Genomic DNA, 18,901 nt, shown 5'->3' with positions numbered 1-18,901 from the left:
GTTACGGCAACTATGAGGTCACTATCAGACCAAAATAAAATGATTAAAGGGTACTAATCTCTTCAATAAATAAGTTTATGATTCTGAAAATGGTTTTACATAACCGGTGGCTACAAAACCCATAATAAAACTAGACAGAATACAATTTCTCGGTTGAGCCTAAACCGTAAGATAAACCAAAATACATACATAGTTTGCGCCTAAGCAAACTCAAAAGCACACCACACTAAAGATAAAGATTAAAAGAGTCATATAATGCCATCTACAGAGGTTTAGATGCAGCATTGTCTATGTAAGCTTTAGCTTCTTCTTCAGATAATCTTCCTCCTTCAACAAGCCCCTTTACCATAGTGTTTGCATATGCTTCTGCAGGAGGTCTTAAAGGGATCTCACCGGATTTGAACTTCTCAACAGCAGATACTGCGCAACTGCAAACAATAAAGTTGGAAGAGAGCCATTAGAGCTTAGCTGTTAACTATGTTTCAGGAAACGAAGGTATACTTACGTCATTGTAAGTATAGGGATGTTGCATTCTTTCCCCAAGCAGACGACGTTTCCATACCAACCACCCTGTGATCATATCCCATACACCAATGTAAGTGTGATTAAATTACATATCAATCAAACATTTGTTGTCTGACTAACCGAAGCAAGTGGAATGGATCCTTTCTTCTCTACTGACTGCAGAGTATCTAGATCAAAGAGCGGAGAATCAGAATCTACTTTCAAGCCATTTTCCTGAAACAGAACATCGTTGAACTGCTCAAGCCTGTTCAAGTTTTAAAAAAAAAACAAAACACGGAGTAAGGCAGAAAAGACCACGAGATGATCCTAAGTGGAGACATAAACTTAGATAAGAAAGGGTACACTTAACGTGATTCTGTAGAAACACATGCGAGTTTGATCATTGAGATCAGTAAGTGGATTGATAAAAGCAACTCCTCCTACACCCCAAGTAACTGATGATTCACGTCCAAAGAACAACCTGTGTGGAAATGTTCCCCACGTTATTTCCTTTGGTGGAGTTTTATCCATTGAACCAACGCAGACCTTTTTCATTCCCTCTGTTTGTCCCCCTTGAATATAGCAAAGGAACCTTGGTTTCCACATGTTGGATCCAAAAGAGGCATACCAAACGTCAACTTTTGAGAGATCTCTTCTCCAAGATGTGGAAACAGTGTCTACGTGGTGGTTTTCAATGTTGAGTCTCGACATTTGATCCAGGATATCATCAGCGTAGTCTTCAGTTTCAGAGTCGGAGCTTGAGACGACGATGATCTAATAATGAACAAACAGAAGCAATTTTGTGACAAGAGATTCAGAGACTAGCTAGTTAGAAAAGAAGATAAAGTATAAGAAGTTAGCAAAGAAAGGTGCATAACTGGAGTAGGAGTTTTCTGGTCAATAAGGTCAGATGATAATTCATCTGTAAGTGAAGGCCAATATGCAGACAGCTTCTTGCGTACCTAAACCCCACCAAAAAAACAGATTAGCTTTGGATTGTTTCATATTGTGAAACAGGAAAGTTAGTAGATAGGATTAGCCATACCGCTTGTATGACACGCCATGTAGACTCGAATGGGTATGCTTCAAAAGAACCTTGAATTGGTTTGTCTTCAAGCAAAACTTGGACACATGCCAGTGAAGACTTTGCAATTGAGTCAAGATTGTACCCTCCCTCTAACGCCAACACAATCTTTCCTTGTGCGAACTCCATCAGCTGGAAGAACATTGTTTAAAAGTATAGATTATGTACTTCAGAGCTAAACAACCAACCCAACCAAACAGAAACGATAGGTTAGTTCACATCAACACCAACCTTCTTCAACATAACTGAATATCCATATGGTGTTACACGACAGCCCCCAAGTGGATCACCAATAGCTGTTAAGAAAGAAACTGAAAAGGTTACACACCACTTAACCAGACATATCCTTTAAAAAATGCTTTAGACCATACATACCTGCATCAAATCCAGCTGATAACAGAATAATATCAGGATTAAACTCCTTCGCCACAGGAATCAAGATATGGTCCCATGCGGCAAGATAATCTGCATCTCCACATCTTCCTTGTTCCCATGGAACGTTTATGTTAAACCCTTCACCTGGAGCTTCCCCGACCATGTCATAATATCCATCATCACCCGCTGGATAGAAGCCTCCGTGCTCGTGCCTAGCACCCCAAAATGCATTTTTTCAGTAACTTTTAAAACAAGAGTAGAACACTGGATGGATCCTTAAATCATGACAATGAGCATTATTAAAACATACCTGTGAACAGAGAAAAACAGTACACGAGGATCTTTCCAGAACATCTTCTGCGTACCGTTTCCATGATGGACATCCCAATCAACAATTAGAATCTTCTTGATGCCTAGTTCAGGCTACATTCAAGAAAAAGCAAAAGAGCTTTAGATAATGCACACCAACGAAAATCTAGTACAAGTCCTTAGTTCCTTACCCTTTCATCTAGTAAATAGCTAGCAGCGACTGCTACATTGTTGAATAAACAGAAACCCATGGCTTCATCTGGCTCAGCATGGTGCCCTGGAGGCCTGACAATAGCATAACCACAATCTAACTCTCCTTCTGCAACTTTCTCCGCCAACTGTTTTAAGTTGCAATAATATAATATATATCAAAATCATTCTAACAGTTTTCTCTAATGTGAAATAATGCAAATAGTAAATTACCTTTACAACAGATCCAGCAGCAAGATATGCGGCTTCAGATGAACTTCCATTCAGATAAATTGAATTCCACTGTGAAGCAATCCTGTTTCTCCGATAATCTTTCTTCTTTGTACTTAAACTCTGAACTAGACTAACATGGTCCTTTGTGTGAACCAACTGGAGATGCTTGTCTTCCGCTTTGCTACCACCAACAACCACACATCTGCAAACCCAATAGCGTCAGTAATCAAAAGGCAGACACTTTACTAAGAGTTTCAAGTAACACAGACAATTTGATTATACCAAACATGGAAACAGCTAAAAGAATCAGAATTTGAGTAAATCTCTAAAGCAGCAGCAGCAAACTCTTCTAGGGCTTTATCACCGAAACACAAACAACAGAGAAAGAGAGGGGAAAGATTCAACCTTTGAGAGACTCCGGCGAGCTGGAGCTTATCCCAGATAACTCTGATGCGGTCCGGACACTCAGGGTGATTCTCGCCGTTAGGTGTGTCGTGTTTGCACATCGTCTCGTCGTAAACAAGACCCACCTTCCGATGACTCTTCCCGTCACAGTCTCCATAGCTGTTACCAGAAGATTCACCGGCCATTGCCATCTCCGGGAAGATGAGAAGAAGGGTCAACGACAACTCCGAAGTCTTAACGGAGCTTCAAAGTACTAAAAGACTTTTCAACTTTTATTATTATTATATACTTTTTTTTCTTTTAACCCTACCTCTGTTCTGACTTTACGACCATTTTTGATTTTTGGAACTTCATTGGAGGGAAAGTAAGAAACTTTTTAACCAACCACAGCCTGACATGTCACATCTTACAAGAACCAAACATCGTTTAGTCTTTAGTTACACCATATTATTTCGTTTTTTCATAAAAGGAGTCTTTGGTTACAATGAAACTCCACTACTACTTAAGACTTACGTGTGATTAGATGTCACATAGACACTCAAAAAATCATCTTCTAAATACACTCAATATTCTCAAGATATGTACCTCTATCTAAACTAACATATTGCTCATCACTCTTTGACTGTTACTTATCTATAGCTGCAAGACGGTCTTTCTCCAGAAGATCAACAAGGCCTAGAGGAGGGTATTCGAAGAACACCAATCCTTGAACCTGCTGTCCATCTAGTCTGCTACCTAGCCATTCTGCACACGAGTTCTCTTCTCTGGAGACATGGTAAATCTCACACTCCCAGCTCTTCAAGATCATGTCCTTGCACAACCCCAGTATCGATTTTCTCTTGTAGAAGAGCTTTGGTTTTGTTGTCAGAGCACCGACGACTTCAAGGCTTGTCGTCTCCAAGCGGATTCTCCGGCAGCCGCTGTCCCAGAGGAGTTTAAGACCATGGTAGATAGCCAGAAGCACAGCTGCTGCTTCAGAGATGCTCTTGTGACACCTGCTGTACCCAAACACCCACTTCCCTGACTCGTTACGCACTAATCCAGCGGATCCGGTCAGACCAGAGAGAGCGTTGGACGTTCCATGTATGTTGAGTGTCACCAAGGGTGGTGTCCATATCTTCTCGAAACCAGGAGGCACGCTGAGTTCTTTGTTCACCTTCTCCGGTGATCTTGAAGGGTTCTCGAAACCAGGAGGTGGGCTAACTTCTCTGTGCACTTTCACTGGTGAGCTTGAGGGAATGGTTTGTGATGATTCTGCTATTAGCTTGAGAGCTAGGTTCGGGGTAGGGTAGTCAGTGTCTATGTCCATGTCAACAACATCTCCATCGGAAAGATATATATCAGTTTGATAAGAAGTTCCTGGAACAGGTGCTTGTGAGGTTTTATCATGGAGAAAGAAACCCCAAAGATAGTTTTCTGTTTTGTACTGCTTCCTGAGGAAGACTGCAAACACAAATAGAACAGATGTTATTCTTGAAGACATCGAGAAACTATGGACAATGTGTATATATTTAGTAGGCCTATACACTGGGAAGTCTTGTCTAATAGTTTCGAGGAGAATATCAACAACTCTGTGCCGTTTATATTAGCTTTGATCATGGCATTGCGAGTGGACATGGCCTCAAACAGATGTGCATGTTCCCTTTTAGACCTGAAACATAACCTGATTGGATAAGTTTTCTGATGGAACAAGAATAAGAAAAGGGCTTTTGAGTACCTTTCTGTATCCTTCTCATCCGAGAAAAGGTAGAATTCCACATCAGATAGCCTTGGGGATCTGCGAAACACATCATTCAGAATATTGCCCGTAGGAAGCAGTTCTACCTCGAGTAACGTAGGCATCTCTTTCGAAAGTCTCAGTGCCTTTCTGCTGAGATAGGATGCCGGTTTAGCACAAAACTCGCAGTCGAACTCAGGCAGCGAGGCAGAGTCCACAATGCGTCCCCTGGTACAGTGGTTGAAAGAGAGAAAAGTTCATCATATACAAGCAAAACGGAACTGCATAGCTAGCTAGTAACACTTGTGAAGGTCAAAAGATCCTAATTTAGAATGGAATCAAAATGGCCCACAAGATAAAAACTTATTATATCATGAATCTTATTATGATTTTGTTCTCATAAAAAATATCAAACTTCTACATTTGCACATCTTGAGTTTCATCAATGTAAGCATATACCTAATGTGGAAAAAGATATAGTTCAAAAGACAATTTGAAGTGTTAGGTAACTCACTTCCAAGTAGGATGCAGAGCTGGTCGATGCAGAAGTAACTCGGAGATTCTTTCATTAGAGGTTGGTTGACATGTCTCATTGGCATTATGATCTTCAGCTTTATCACCGACTTCTACAACTGTCCCTAGAGAAATAAACAAAACCGCAAGACATGTTTTTTCAGTCATCCAGTCCAGTGGAAACAAGTTTAGGATAAGCAAAAGACATCACCTTCGACAGTATGTGTTGCATTATCAGCTTGTTGTTTAACTCTAGAGCGAATCTCCAAAGCACGTGGACTAGAAGGAAGGCCATCCGTAGATTGATGGAAACTTCTTGGATTGGTTCTCTGTCTCACTGCTGTAGTAGTATTCACACTCTGAGCTCGAAGACCGCACACGATTACTTTTCTTAAACCTTCTGCAGAACGAGCCGGGAGGAATCTTTGTGGTTCGAAATTGGGACGACGAGCCAGGACAGGTCTTGGTGCTTCAGGAGTTCGAACAGCCGGAACAGGCCTTAGTACTTCAGGGATTTGAACAGCCAAGACAGGTCTTGGTGACTCAGAAGTTGCACGAGCAATCTTAGGTCTTGGTGACTCAGAAGTTGCACGAGCAATCTTATTAGCTCTTGGTGACTCAGAAACTGGAGGGAGGGCCACTTCCTGATTGAGTCCGGATGATAGTTTAACAGCTTCCTCAGGAGTGATCAACATCACCTTTGAAGTTCTACGCATTTGAGTCCCTCTGGCGACCGGGTTTGAAGATTCAACCCGCAGTTTACTCCTACCAGGGACTACTTTTATCGAATCTGAAGGCATTTTACTGTGACAAGAACTCATTTGCTTACAAATTGGCAAACCTGCAAACAACAAAACGAAATGGGAAGCCAAAAATTAATAAAACTCAAGAATCTAATTCAATAAGAGAGTTTATGAACCTATATCACAACTGAAAAAGGTGAAATAAAAAATCTAATCTTTGAACATAACCGGGTTACAGAACCAATGCACCAAAGTAACAATGGATAAGAGAAGATAGCAAACTAACAAGTATAGACGAACCAGTAGGATCAAAGAAACAATAAAACCCTAACTTTCAATGGCTGTTCTTTGCTAATTAGTTTTTTTTTTCTCGACATGACAAACAAAGGCAATGTAATAAAAAGAGATACGGAGAAAGAAAAAAACTCTCACAAAGTTGAATCCTTTTTTGCCTTTATCTTTAGGGCTTAGTCTGATTGGAGCTTCAAAACCCTAAGAAAAAAAAAAGAAACCCATTTCTCAGTTTACAAAACGCGTGACAGCAAAATGCAGACAAACCGGAACAGAGAATCAGCGTTTTTTTTATTTATTTCCTTGTTCGAAAGCTAAAGCAGCATTTTCGGACAGTTAAAACCCATATGTGATTTGTTTTTTGCTTGCGTTGTACGGAATAGGAGAAAAGGAGAGATGATCAAACAAGCAGACAAAAAAGAACCCGAGGGGATACAGAGTTAACGATGGCGAAGGAACAGAGAAGATGGGTTTAGATACTAAACGATTCAGCTTCCTTACCTTGAAATCAGAAGCCAACGGAGGGTTTTTTTTTTTTAAATGTTGAAAAGTGGAACAGACAATGTAGAGAGAGAAAGAAAGTGGACCGATGTGGGAGAGGTGATGCAGTGTGAGAGAGAGAGAAAGTGTGTGTGGGACAAAGAAGAAGACAGTTGTTTAAGGAAATATTGCAATATAAGACCAAATCATTTGCTTAATTAAGTAAACAAATACCCTCACATTGTATAAATATTTTACAAACAGCTGACTTATTCTTAACTTTGTAGGAAAGACCCCCCACCTGAACGAATTTCTTCTGATTTATTTACCTATTCAACACTTTACTTTCTTTTGCTTTTAGCACTCTACCTCATCTTTTTCTCTTCCACCTTAAATAATTCAACACCTATTTTATTTTACAATATTTTTTCTCTAATAAAATTGAACACTATTATTATTACTATTACCCTTATTCCATATTCTTATTATTTCTCTAATATTATAACTACATATAAGTAACAATTTTCTATTGTAACTAAGTTAAATAATTAAAAATGAGATAGTTACTAGCGATTTTTTAAAATATAATAATGATACTAAATTAATAATATCAAAACAAATATAACTACAAAACTTAAAATACAATACTACTACTCAACTCATCAAATAAAAATGCATAATAATAGTTTACTAGTGCAATAGTTGATTGGTTCTTAAATTAATAATCGTTAGAATTTAGATAGTTAAAATAGAAATCAGTTGAGTTTAAGATTTAATATAGTGGTATATTCAACCAGAAAAGTTAAACACAAAATTGATTGATGACTACTAAAATTATAATAAAATTAACACTTTTCCAAATATGGATTATATTCTATTTATAGATCATAAAAATTATGAATTTGATATAAGCTTTATTTTTATTCTAAAATATTTTACTACAAAACAATCGAGCAGTCAAAAAATAATCAAAAGAATAAAAATTTCAAAAAAAAATGATAACCAATAAAAACACAACACCTATAATTCCATGTTGATTGTAGTCCATTCTTCTAACCATTTTCCACTCACACTTTACCATGTATTAGTATAGGTCATTTTATTTTGTATTCGAATTAAATTAATTCATCTGTTTTTAACAATTTAACCACTTCATGCATTGGATTAATCAGTTTAACAATTCAACATTATCATTCCTCTTGCTTTAGTAAACTTTTTTCCTATTGATGAAAAGTATTCTTCTTGAAAATTTAACCGTATAATTTTTTGAGCACTGAACTATTACATGGTTATTTTTAATCTTACAATAATTTATATATAATTGTCAAACTATAAAAACTTTGATCTTTGACCAAATACAAAATATACATTAAACTAAGTATTTTAATTGATTATTTATGTAATAGATACTTATAATTTTACATGCTCAATACTATTAGAATATTATGGATGCTTGTTGGAACTGAATTTGGGGTTGCTTAAGCTTTTTTTAGGATTTGAAATTTTGAGCTTTTCAGATATCTATTTGATTTAGAATTTAGTTCCATTAAAACTCACAACCTAAAATATGATAGAACAAGACTCATCTGATATTTATATTAGATTTAATTCGTTGTAGATGGTTTGAGTTTTCGGATTCAGTTTATTTGATCACCCCAAATTAGACCAATCACATAATTTTTTCTGCTAAAACTTCAACCAAATGAAAATATAAAAATACCAAAACAGTTGATAGTTCAGATAAGAGGATAATCCCTAATGAAACAATTTTTCATGTTACAAGTTTAACCATTCACAAAATTTGTTATATAGATTTGTTTCTACATTATTGTACTTTGAAGTTTGAATAATATTGTTTGTGTTAAAAAAAATATTTGTCTTTTCATAAGAAAAATAAAATATGAAATTTGAAATAGAAAACTTAATAATATTGGGTACTTTTACCAACTGGTCCCATCTATGCAAGAAAAATGCAGACGTAGGTTTCTATATTTGGTAAATATCGATAAATGAGCCAAACATGTTGTATGTTGTCATCAACGCACCTCTATCATCTTTCTGCCAAGCTTCACATTTTCCTTTAATTTTTTCAGCAGAGCTTTGGTCATATTGCGATGGGTCGTAGACAGACTCTACCTTTTAGTCCTTAAGATACCGGTAGATATAAATTCACAACAAACCAAAATTTTAATTAAATGAAGAAAAAAAGAGCATGTTGCCTTTTAATTAACTCGTTTAAACAAAACAACTTTAAATTAATTGTCTTTTTTGTGAGTACTTCAGCGAGTATATTTTTTTTTTGACATCATTCAGCGAGTATATATAGTAGCAAGAACAGAGACATGTAACCAAAGAAGAGGAAGAATATACTTTGAGTGCGCCTCGAAATTAATAATCAAAGAAGTGCAATCTCAATTTCTGCGAGTTAACTTGTGATCCAAGAAAAGAAACAACTGAATCACAATCAAATGGATAAATATATACAACACAAGATGCGACCTATATGTACTAATCGTTGCTTCTATACCCATCTCAGCTGAAGCGTTATTGGTTTTCACTTTGGTGAGGGGGCCACTCCTGTTAAAGATTGATCCAGAGGAGAGATCAGAGTCCGATCACGTGGCTGTGAATGGTGTTTGCCCATCACCCGAATCGTCCTGCGTTTTTTAGGAACGGCCTGAGTTGGTTGATGCTGCTCCTTCTTCTTTTGAGATAACAAAGTCTCTTTAGCTGCATAGAATAAAAATTAGAACCTTGTAAAGACTCACTCCTTCAAGCAGTTATATTAACAAGTCTAACAAACCGATATTGATATAAATACAAGATAAACTGAAATTGATATGGAGGTAGATGCGAGAGGTATAGGTTTTCATCACCTCGTGGACTTGTATGTGGCAGTGAGGGTAGATGCATCACTGTGTTGGCATCTCTTGTTGATGCCTCACGGGTATCTACAACATCTTCCGTATCATTAGTTCTTAGTTTAGCAGTTCTATGATCATCATCTACTCTGGAATTGTTAGTGTTCTTTGGATCCGAGGAACGATCAGCAGCATGAGATATGTGCAATACACGAGATGGTAACCGGCACGCTTCACATAGCCAAATGGGATGGACGGATGATAAAAACACCTTAGCGCAATAACTGAAATACACAAAAAACAGAAGAGCCATGGATAAAATGTAAAGATGAACAATCCAAGACCAACGATTTGGGTTTTGTCGGTCACTTACGTATGCTCGCGGGTGTGTCTGCACTTGAAACATATCGTCATCAGACCAGCAATGCCCACACTTCCACATATCTCACAAGGCTCCTCCTCCTCCTATTATGCGTTAGCAAATAACAAATCAGACTTTTAGCAAATTCATCAGTTCCAAGGAAAGAAGCTGCAGTTCCGGACGTAAACGAATTGGTGTTTATAAATGAGCTTTCAGTTTTATCAATTTAAGAACATAATAGGGAGAAAGAAAACAGTCACTATTCTCATAGTCAACAAAGTCATGAAACAGGTATATGTCAATTTCAAGAAGAGACCAAAAAAAAATCAAGATAGCAACATCACTAGTCTTGAACACACACACACATATAATAATAATAATATATACAAGCCAATCGCCTTAAAACTTAAACCAAACGAAACAAAGAATCACCAAACAAACATCAAGAATTGGGAGTAAAGACAAGATTACTTTTTTAGGCAGCTTTACTCTCGGTTCTTGAATTCCTTTCTTTGAGGAAAGAGACGAACTTTCGGGTTGATCTTTCTTTCCGTTTCTCCTTTCCATCGTTATTTGCTCTCTATCTCTCTCGAAGGGTCTTCAGTGGATACGCCTGAAACTGGTTTGTTCCGATTCAGTTTTCTCCTAAAGAACCCTAAAAACTCAAATCTTGAGATTTCATCATGTAAACCGGAAGGACCATGTTAAAAATTAATATTTAATATTTTGTTTTTTTTCTTCTTCTAAATCTTAATTATTCGTTGGATCCTGGTATAAACTTATTTTAGTTATTAAATTTAACTTAAATTTCAAATTTATCAAAATTCTCTATAAATTAATTTTCTAAATAATCATTGTTAATTTTTAGTTAAACGAAATTAAATATGTCAATAATTTTCTCACAAATCATGTTAGTTACCCTGTCTACAAAACATTTGTTTATCAAAATATACAACTAAAAAGTTTTCTTTTTTTTGACATTTATTGGACTAAAATATGATTTTTTCCTGTGTTCACCCCCTAGGGTGAACCTTTAGGTTCACCAACCAATAGAAAGTTGTTATTTTAAATCTAGTATCTTTTAATTAAGGAAACAAAAATAATTTGCCAAATTATATTATGCTTTTAAAATAAATAAAAAAGATTAAATAAATAAAAATAACAATAGTTCTCAATAAAGATTATTTTAAAAAATATTTATTTATAAGATTTGGAGTTTAGTGTTTAAGATTTATAGTTTAGAATTTATCCAAATGTTTAGTGTTTTACTAATGGTTAGAGTTTATCCAAGGGTTTAGAGTTTATCCAAGGGTTTAGGGTTTAGGATTAGAGTTTAGGGTTTAGTGTTTTGTTGACAACATGTTTAGTGTTTTTTCCAAGGGTTTATGGTTTACTCAAAGGTTTAGGGTTTATGATTAAAGTTTAGGGTTTAGTATTTTGTTGACAACATTAATTTTTTTTTAATTCGTTTTTATATACTATTTTTATTTTTTTAAAAATTTTATTTTGAAAAAATAATATAATTTGACAAATTATTTGTTTCCTTAATTAAAAGATATTGAATATAAAAAAACAAGTTTCTATTGGTTGGTGAACCTAAAGGTTCACCCTAGGGAGTGAACCCAAGAATAACTCCTAAAATATGCATGTAGCATCCATATCTCCCCTAATAACATTTGAAAGATATCTCTATAATATTATTTGAGAAGTCAGTTTCTTACGTGTCGCACTCAGGTTAACTCTCACGGTGGTTGATTACGATGACACCCTTAATGAACTAAAAATATTACATATAATTACTATATTAAAATTGTTTTTTCCTTTTTAATAACTTCTATTAATTAGAAATTTCCTTTTTAGTTAACATATATAGTTAAAACATTTATAAATTAAAAAACGAATTTAAAATCAAATAATATATTTATATATAATGTGATTTCGTTAAAAAGGAAAATTAACAAAAATAATTTTGGTATTAAGAAAAATAAATATTTCCTTTCAAACATAATCTTAAGCAATATAAATATATTTTCAAAGTAATAAAAATATTTGCCTTATATCTATATATTTTCTTAGATGATTACAGAAAATAAATTGATTAGATAAAACGAGATATCTTTAGTTGAATAATAATATTTTATAATTAGTATTATTGAAATGGTTTATTCATTATTATAATATTTGACTAATAATATTTATTATTAAAACAAATCTAAAAAATGTCTATAATTGTTTTTTACATATATAAAATAGTTTCTCAAGAAAAAAAATTAAAAGAACTGTTTTTATTTTTATAACATTAAATGATACTTTTATGAAAACTAATTTTACCACAAGCATACTTAAAAAAAAAATTACAATTTTTTTTTAAATAACATAATCCTAGAAATTTTTAATGAACTAAGCATATTATACTTTGCCTCAATTAAAAATATGTATTTTACTTAATATTTAGTTTTTTTCTCTTTATATTTGTACAATCAAATATACCTATAAACAAAGTACATAAGAAAATCTGAATTATTATATTTAATATTATTTAAAATAACTTTCAGTTTAATTTTATAAATCTAAGGTATAATATTACTTAGAGCTTACAAAATATTTTAATAATTACTAATATCAATATGCGTTTATAAGCTTACAAAATTTTATTAGTTATTTTCTTTTATAAAAAATTATACTGATCATCGATTTATTTTGTAATATTTTATAAAATCAACAAATAACAAATTATTATAAATATTATAAAATATATTTACACATTTAAGATGAAAAACTGAAACTGATGCGATAAATAAAATTAATTTGATTTGGTTTAATAAAAATAAAAATAATTATACTTCAATACAAAAGAATATATGTCACCTATTTACAAAATGAGTATAGAGACTAATCACTTTTATTATATCTAAAATCAAAGGTAAAATACAAAATATATTATTTTATAGTAATGTTTATTTATATTTATACGTATAAATTACGGGATACTTCAAACCATACCAATAAACTAAAATAAAATATTAATTAAATGTTACCATTTATTTATTTTGCAAAACATATATGGGTGAAATTTCAAAATTATATTGTTATATTTATTTATGTATTATGAATCGATCAACAGTTAAATTTATTTTTCTATTTTTTAAAATATATATATATATATAGTATTATAAAATATATTTACATATATAAGAGAAAACAAATCTAAATGAAAATCAAAAATTATTAAAAACTTTAATCTATTTAGAACAAAAAAAATCATGGCTGAATTCAAAGAATTTAATATTATCTAATATATTAAAGTGATAATCAAATTAATCATATATTACATATCCAAAATCACATGCCTAACTAAAATAATATAATATTATTTATAAAAATTATTAAATATTTGAAATTAAAATTACACTATTAATAAATTATTATTATAATATATTTATAAATATTTATATCCGTGCATGAGCACGGGAGAATCACCTAGTGCTACTAATTAGACATTAATTTTAATTTCTCACAAACTCATGAAGTTGTGAACAAACTGTATCCAAAGTGAATATATCAGTTTTGGTAACAAAAACAAGTTAGTCATAGCTTCAGAGGGAAGCAAATGACCAACAAAGTCTAATCTCACATTTAGCTAGTAAACTGACTTGTGACCCAAGAAAGGTCTTTGTTTTAAAAAAAGAAACTCTCATCGTCATGGCGAAACCCCATCCACGCCTGGAAGATTGATCAAAGCAGTAGATAAGAACATGAGGATTGAGACATAAAGGTTGCTGTCAATCTGGACATGGCCTCTATGAAGAGGTGACACTTCCATTCTGGTTTGGCTGAGATATAGTTAAAGATAAGCCCTAAAGTATGCTAATAAATACCCTATTCCTACTTGTAATGGTTGTTTGTTTGCTTTAAAGTGATTGCCTGTTATGAACAACTATGTAATGTTAATGGAGTCTAACCTAAATTAGAGTATATATAGGTAGAAACACAAACAAAAGAACAGTTTTTAACCACTCACAAAATCTACATGAACTATCATGAGGTGAAAGTAACAACAACAAGGCCTGACTTTATTACTTCTTACAACAAACAAGAACACACATTCTTAGAGTAGCAAACAAAGCTATTAACCAAGTTTCTTGAGACAACATACAAACAACGACCCGCATCCATCAACCTCTCTCCCTGTACTGACGCTGATATCACCAGAGCAAAATGAAAAACAAGCAAAACATCCATGTCAGAGTCAAGAACAATCACTTGAAGATGTATATCATGCTTTCTAGCCAAAGCGAAATGAATCTACTACTAATTTTCTGATAATTAAAGGGTCTTTGATTTAGAAAAACAAAGAGGGGAAGGTAGTAAGCATACTTTAGCGGCATTGTCAACGACATCTCCATCATCAAAACGCTGAGCAGCTTGACTTGAAGTTCCAGGAAGGAGTGCTAATGACTTTTTCGTCACTAGAAAAATCCCCCAAAGGAAGTTCTTTGTTTTCTTCTGCATCTGGATGATAACTGCAAATGAAAGAAGAAACCAATGTGAATAACACCAAAAGAATAGTAAGGATGAAAGAAGAATGCATTAGGCTTACTCTGAGAGGACTTGTCCAGCAATTTCGAAGAGAATATCAGTAACGGTGTGTCCTTGACGTTGATTCTAATCATGGCATTGCGTCTCTTCATGGTCTCAAACAGATAAGCATGTTCCTCCTTAAACCTGATAAAAAAAACAGCAAGTTTTTGTGTGTCACAATGACTTTTAACTAGTCTTCTCTAGAAAAGAATACGCTTAAAGATTTTACCTTATTGTGTTCTTGTCATCTGGAAAAATGTACATCTCGACATCTGAAAGCGCTGGGTTTCTGTTCACAAACAAATCATTCAAAAGATTGCCTATAGGGACCAATTCGACCTTGAGTACGACAGGAATCGTCTTTGAAACGTTGTAAGCCTTCTTGCGGATTACAGAAGCCGTCTGAGCCCAAAACATGCCGTTAAACTCTGATGGTGTAGCAGAATCTACAATGCGTCCCCTGGTTTAATTGCATAGAGTATTGTTATAAACAATATCTTCAGCTATGTAACAAGCCCTAATGTTAAAAAAAGTTAAGGGAGCGAGCAATGAACTGTAACTCACTTCCAAATAGGGGGCAAAGCTGGTCGATATGGAAGTAACTGCAACAGCTTTTCTGATAGGATTGATCGGCATATCTCTTTAGAACCAAGATCTTTGGCTCCACCACCAACTTTCTGTTTTGACCCTTGAAAAACCAAAAATAAGTTTAGGTACTTAGGCCTCAAGAAAGGAAAAGAGAAGAGCCAAATGAGACCTACCTTCGACTACTGCTTGTGCTTTAGGAGATTGCTGCATGACTCCTGAACGAATCTGCGAAACACGGGGCCTAAGAGGCTCACTCTTTTTTTTAGGTGGAAGGAGCATCTGATTGGGTTTGCGAGCCACAACCGTAGAATTCAGACTCCTGGATCTTGGAAAGCAAGCAAGCTTTGGTAAGCCCGTTGGAGAACGAGCTGGAACAGGTTTTGGCACTTTGAAAGTCGAGTTGTTGCCTCCAGACGAAAGTTTCCTGACTTCCTCCGGCGAGATCAACCTCATTTTGGATGATTCGGGAATCTTTTTCCATCTGGGAACCGGGTTTGAAGATTCAACCCTCGCTTTGCTCTTTTGAATCCTAGGGGGTGCTTTGATGGACGACGTAGTAGCCAATCTGTTTCGAACAGGCGGCCTCTTCGAACAGTCAGCACATACAAAATCTACTGACGCCTCAAATGAGACTTTGTCCATGCAGTAACTAGAAAGGAAACATGAAAAATGAATTTAGGGTGAGTTTTAAAAGCAGCCGTTATGAAGCTTAGTGTAAGAAGAACATAATAATAACTGAGATTAGGAATGCAATCCAAAAAAACTTAATGTATTAGGAATATGAGAAAAAACTAACTCACCGGTGTTCAGAGGATAAACGGCATTTAGAGCAAGTTACAAGCAGTCCTTTCCATCCTTGGTTTCCACACGTTTCACAAATTGGCCTCTACAAATCATTCAAGTAAAAGAGAACCATCAGCAAACAAACACCAATCTGGGAAGCAAACAAAGATGCATAGGTACAGTAATAAAACACATGAGTACAACAATGATCAGGATTCATATATAGGACATAACCATATCCTTCTTCACTACCGTTTAGGAAAAAGTAAAAATCATTTGATCACCGAGAGTTAAGCAAGTCTGATTCCCAAACTCAGCAAAGCGAAACCATGATTACTAGTCTCGATCAAGTCAGAACTCATGTCAAAAAAGAACATCTTAACAGTTAACACGGGAGAGGAAAGCTCACTCAGAACAAAATTCAATCAAGACGAGACATTTACGCGTTTTACTACAAATAGCTTAAAATTAAAAACCCTAGATTGAAAACCTTACACCTATTTTCAGTACAAGTGCCAAAAACGCGTGATATCAAAAATGCAGGTAGAAACCAGTTCATCCACAAAAGGGACACACTTTATAAAACCGATAGACGAAAAGCTCTCAACTTTCCTTGCTTGCGAATTACGTAAACGCAAGGAGCTAATATAATGGTGGAGATAAACGCACACAGCCGAAGCAGAGCAGACGATGTCAGATTAAAAAAAAAACAGAGACATTGGCTCTATCTACCTACCATATCGCGGCTATCTGCTGAGCAAAGCCCTAATACGAGAAAACGAGACGGAAAGTTTGGAACTTTAGAGGGAAGAAAGGGGTTTTAGAGAGAGAAGGAGTGTTTGAAGGAGGAAGGTGGGGGACTTGAGGGACCAGTGTGAGAGAGAGAGAAGGTGGAATTAAAAAAAAAAGTCACACGAAGAAGAAATACATTTAAAATAGATAATTTGCAATAACTGACCCATACCTTTCAATTAAATTAAAAAAAGAACCCTTGTGTTCTTGAAACTCACATAATAACCCATACGTAATCATGATTATTATTGAAAGATTGGTGATGTTTGAGCCAGATATTTTCCTTCTGCAATCCAATGCGCTATCGACATGACACACTCTTTTCTACTTTTCCTTCACTAATTTGACTAGTGCATGCATGTATAATGTATTGCAATTTTTTTTGGATTTTATTCCAAAAATGATACATCATCTTTCTTTGTTAGATTATAGAAAAAATGGAATGTATCGAATAGTATGAGACTTCCTAATCTAAACATGAAATAGGAAACTTCATAATCTAAACATGAATTATAACATTTTTTATTAACCTTTTTTCTTTTGATATTTACGAGGAGTATCCCCACGTTGTGGGTCCAGACTAACCACGCGATCGCTTTAGATCAAGCTACGAGTTAATTTCCTCGGGTCGAAATATCCATGTCAAAGCTTCGGTGACCAGTGTGAGTCGAACTCAAAATCGTACTCGCAACCGCAAACCGTACGCCGCCACCGGACTAACTCGTCCTAGATTTTTTTATTAATCTTTGGTTAGTAGCAGATATGTTGATATAACAAATCTATTCTATTAATTTTGCAGTGTGACCCATTGATATCAGTTGTGTCCAACAATTATTTTTCCACGATACCCAACTTTTTATATGATAACTACCTAATAATCACCCCCATCAGTTGTAGCCTAATAAGCATCCATAACTGCATCAATATAACTTATCACAATTCTTATGAATACATATTCGAAAAACATTCGAACACGGGTGTGAAGGGCGATTACTAGGCGGAGCGCTGGGCAGAGGCCAAGCATGGCGACGGGTGAAGAAATCGGTTTTGCCAACTATCCATTTTTGGAGTTTAAATGGTTGGAATCGAGTATTAGATGTGAGATTTACAGATTTAATATAAAACCTATAAGAAAACACACAAGATTTTGTCGAATCATGACATATCTCTGATAACTGTAATGGTGAAAATTGCAGAAACCCTTATCTACACCTAATTGAAGAAGATGGTATATTTACGGTTTTGCCATTTATTAAAAATATTAAAAAAGAAAAGAAAATGTTGCACGTGCTGGAACGATATGTGAAAATAGGTGATCTACCGGTGGGATACATTTGATATTTTTACATAAAATAACTAATATAATTTTATAAATAAAAATGAAGAAAGAAACACACTAAAATTATTTCGAGATTTTTTTTTGAGCAACAACTATTTCCAGATTAATCCTAGACTAATCTTCATTTTTTTGTTCACCAGGCCAACATATCGACTAAATGGAATAATATTATTATTGTTGATCTAAATGGATAGTCCTATTAAATCTTAAAAAGAAATGAATTTATATATACTTTGATCGGCTATATAGATGGGTTTAGATACCTAACATCTTTAAGAATATAATAACCTATATGTGGTATTATTTATTCAAATTAAAAAATATATTGGTTGACAAATAATTACAGTTTTTAGCAATTATTACGTAGTGAATTAATTGAGATGGAGCATGAGTATTTGGATATCCGTTCGAATAATGGTTAGTTCTTTCAAATACCACTTTTTATAAAAAAAAGAACATATTAATGTATTATAAAATATATTTGTAGTATTATTTATTCAAATTAAAATATGTATTGGTTGACAAATAATTACAATTTCTATTAAGTAGTGAATTAATTGAGATTAAGCATGGGTGTTTGGATATCCACTCGAATAAAGGTTAATTCTTTCGAATATCACTTTTTTTTAAAGAACACACTAATGTATTATTAAAAAAATGGACGTGTTCGAGTTGGATCATCATACATATGAGTAGGTATGGTTCTCATATAAAATACATTACTTTTTATAGATATTCGTTATATCAGATTC

At 34.3% G+C, this 18,901-nt stretch overlaps 4 protein-coding genes across 7 annotated transcripts; all 4 read right to left on the bottom strand.

Annotated features, from left to right (window-relative positions):
• Window positions 1-40: 40 nt before the first annotated feature.
• On the bottom strand, window positions 41-3,363 carry LOC108805394 (histone deacetylase 5). Its single transcript, XM_018577431.2, has 12 exons — window positions 3,101-3,363; window positions 2,696-2,897; window positions 2,464-2,610; window positions 2,274-2,386; window positions 1,964-2,175; window positions 1,820-1,884; window positions 1,550-1,720; window positions 1,383-1,466; window positions 875-1,278; window positions 646-769; window positions 506-570; window positions 41-428 (listed from the first exon to the last, which is right to left on the bottom strand). The coding sequence occupies exons 1-12, from the start codon at window positions 3,289-3,291 to the stop codon at window positions 263-265; spliced, it is 1,944 nt and encodes a 647-aa protein (XP_018432933.1). The 5' UTR covers window positions 3,292-3,363; the 3' UTR covers window positions 41-262.
• A 157-nt stretch (window positions 3,364-3,520) lies between these two features.
• LOC108859779 (uncharacterized) lies at window positions 3,521-7,003 on the bottom strand. Of its 4 annotated transcripts, none has more exons than XM_018633687.2 (7): window positions 6,866-6,997; window positions 6,506-6,565; window positions 5,542-6,171; window positions 5,332-5,455; window positions 4,818-5,045; window positions 4,627-4,751; window positions 3,521-4,543 (listed from the first exon to the last, which is right to left on the bottom strand). In XM_018633687.2, the coding sequence occupies exons 3-7, from the start codon at window positions 6,149-6,151 to the stop codon at window positions 3,726-3,728; spliced, it is 1,905 nt and encodes a 634-aa protein (XP_018489189.1). In that variant the 5' UTR covers window positions 6,152-6,171; window positions 6,506-6,565; window positions 6,866-6,997; the 3' UTR covers window positions 3,521-3,725. The 4 variants fall into 4 exon arrangements, with proteins under 4 accessions (XP_018489189.1, XP_018489190.1, XP_056864850.1 ...); XM_018633688.2 differs by having other exon boundaries at window positions 5,332-5,449; XM_057008870.1 differs by lacking the exon at window positions 6,506-6,565 and having other exon boundaries at window positions 6,866-7,003.
• Window positions 7,004-9,232: 2,229 nt separating this feature from the next.
• LOC108859911 (uncharacterized) lies at window positions 9,233-10,779 on the bottom strand. The gene is made up of 4 exons (XM_018633811.2): window positions 10,538-10,779; window positions 10,079-10,170; window positions 9,721-9,989; window positions 9,233-9,574 (listed from the first exon to the last, which is right to left on the bottom strand). Exons 1-4 carry the CDS (start codon window positions 10,631-10,633, stop codon window positions 9,399-9,401), a joined length of 633 nt encoding a protein of 210 aa, XP_018489313.1. The 5' UTR covers window positions 10,634-10,779; the 3' UTR covers window positions 9,233-9,398.
• A 3,284-nt stretch (window positions 10,780-14,063) lies between these two features.
• LOC108858315 (uncharacterized) lies at window positions 14,064-16,891 on the bottom strand. Its single transcript, XM_057007031.1, has 8 exons — window positions 16,755-16,891; window positions 16,036-16,121; window positions 15,409-15,884; window positions 15,212-15,335; window positions 14,877-15,107; window positions 14,667-14,791; window positions 14,444-14,589; window positions 14,064-14,265 (listed from the first exon to the last, which is right to left on the bottom strand). Exons 1-8 carry the CDS (start codon window positions 16,755-16,757, stop codon window positions 14,242-14,244), a joined length of 1,215 nt encoding a protein of 404 aa, XP_056863011.1. The 5' UTR covers window positions 16,758-16,891; the 3' UTR covers window positions 14,064-14,241.
• Between the last annotated feature and the right edge of the window lie 2,010 nt (window positions 16,892-18,901).

Source organism: Raphanus sativus, chromosome 4 (assembly GCF_000801105.2).
Source record: "Raphanus sativus cultivar WK10039 chromosome 4, ASM80110v3, whole genome shotgun sequence".
In the NCBI taxonomy this organism is placed as follows: domain Eukaryota; kingdom Viridiplantae; phylum Streptophyta; class Magnoliopsida; order Brassicales; family Brassicaceae; genus Raphanus; species Raphanus sativus.
Note: the sequence above shows the minus strand (reverse complement) of the source record. Positions and strands in the feature narration are given on the sequence as shown.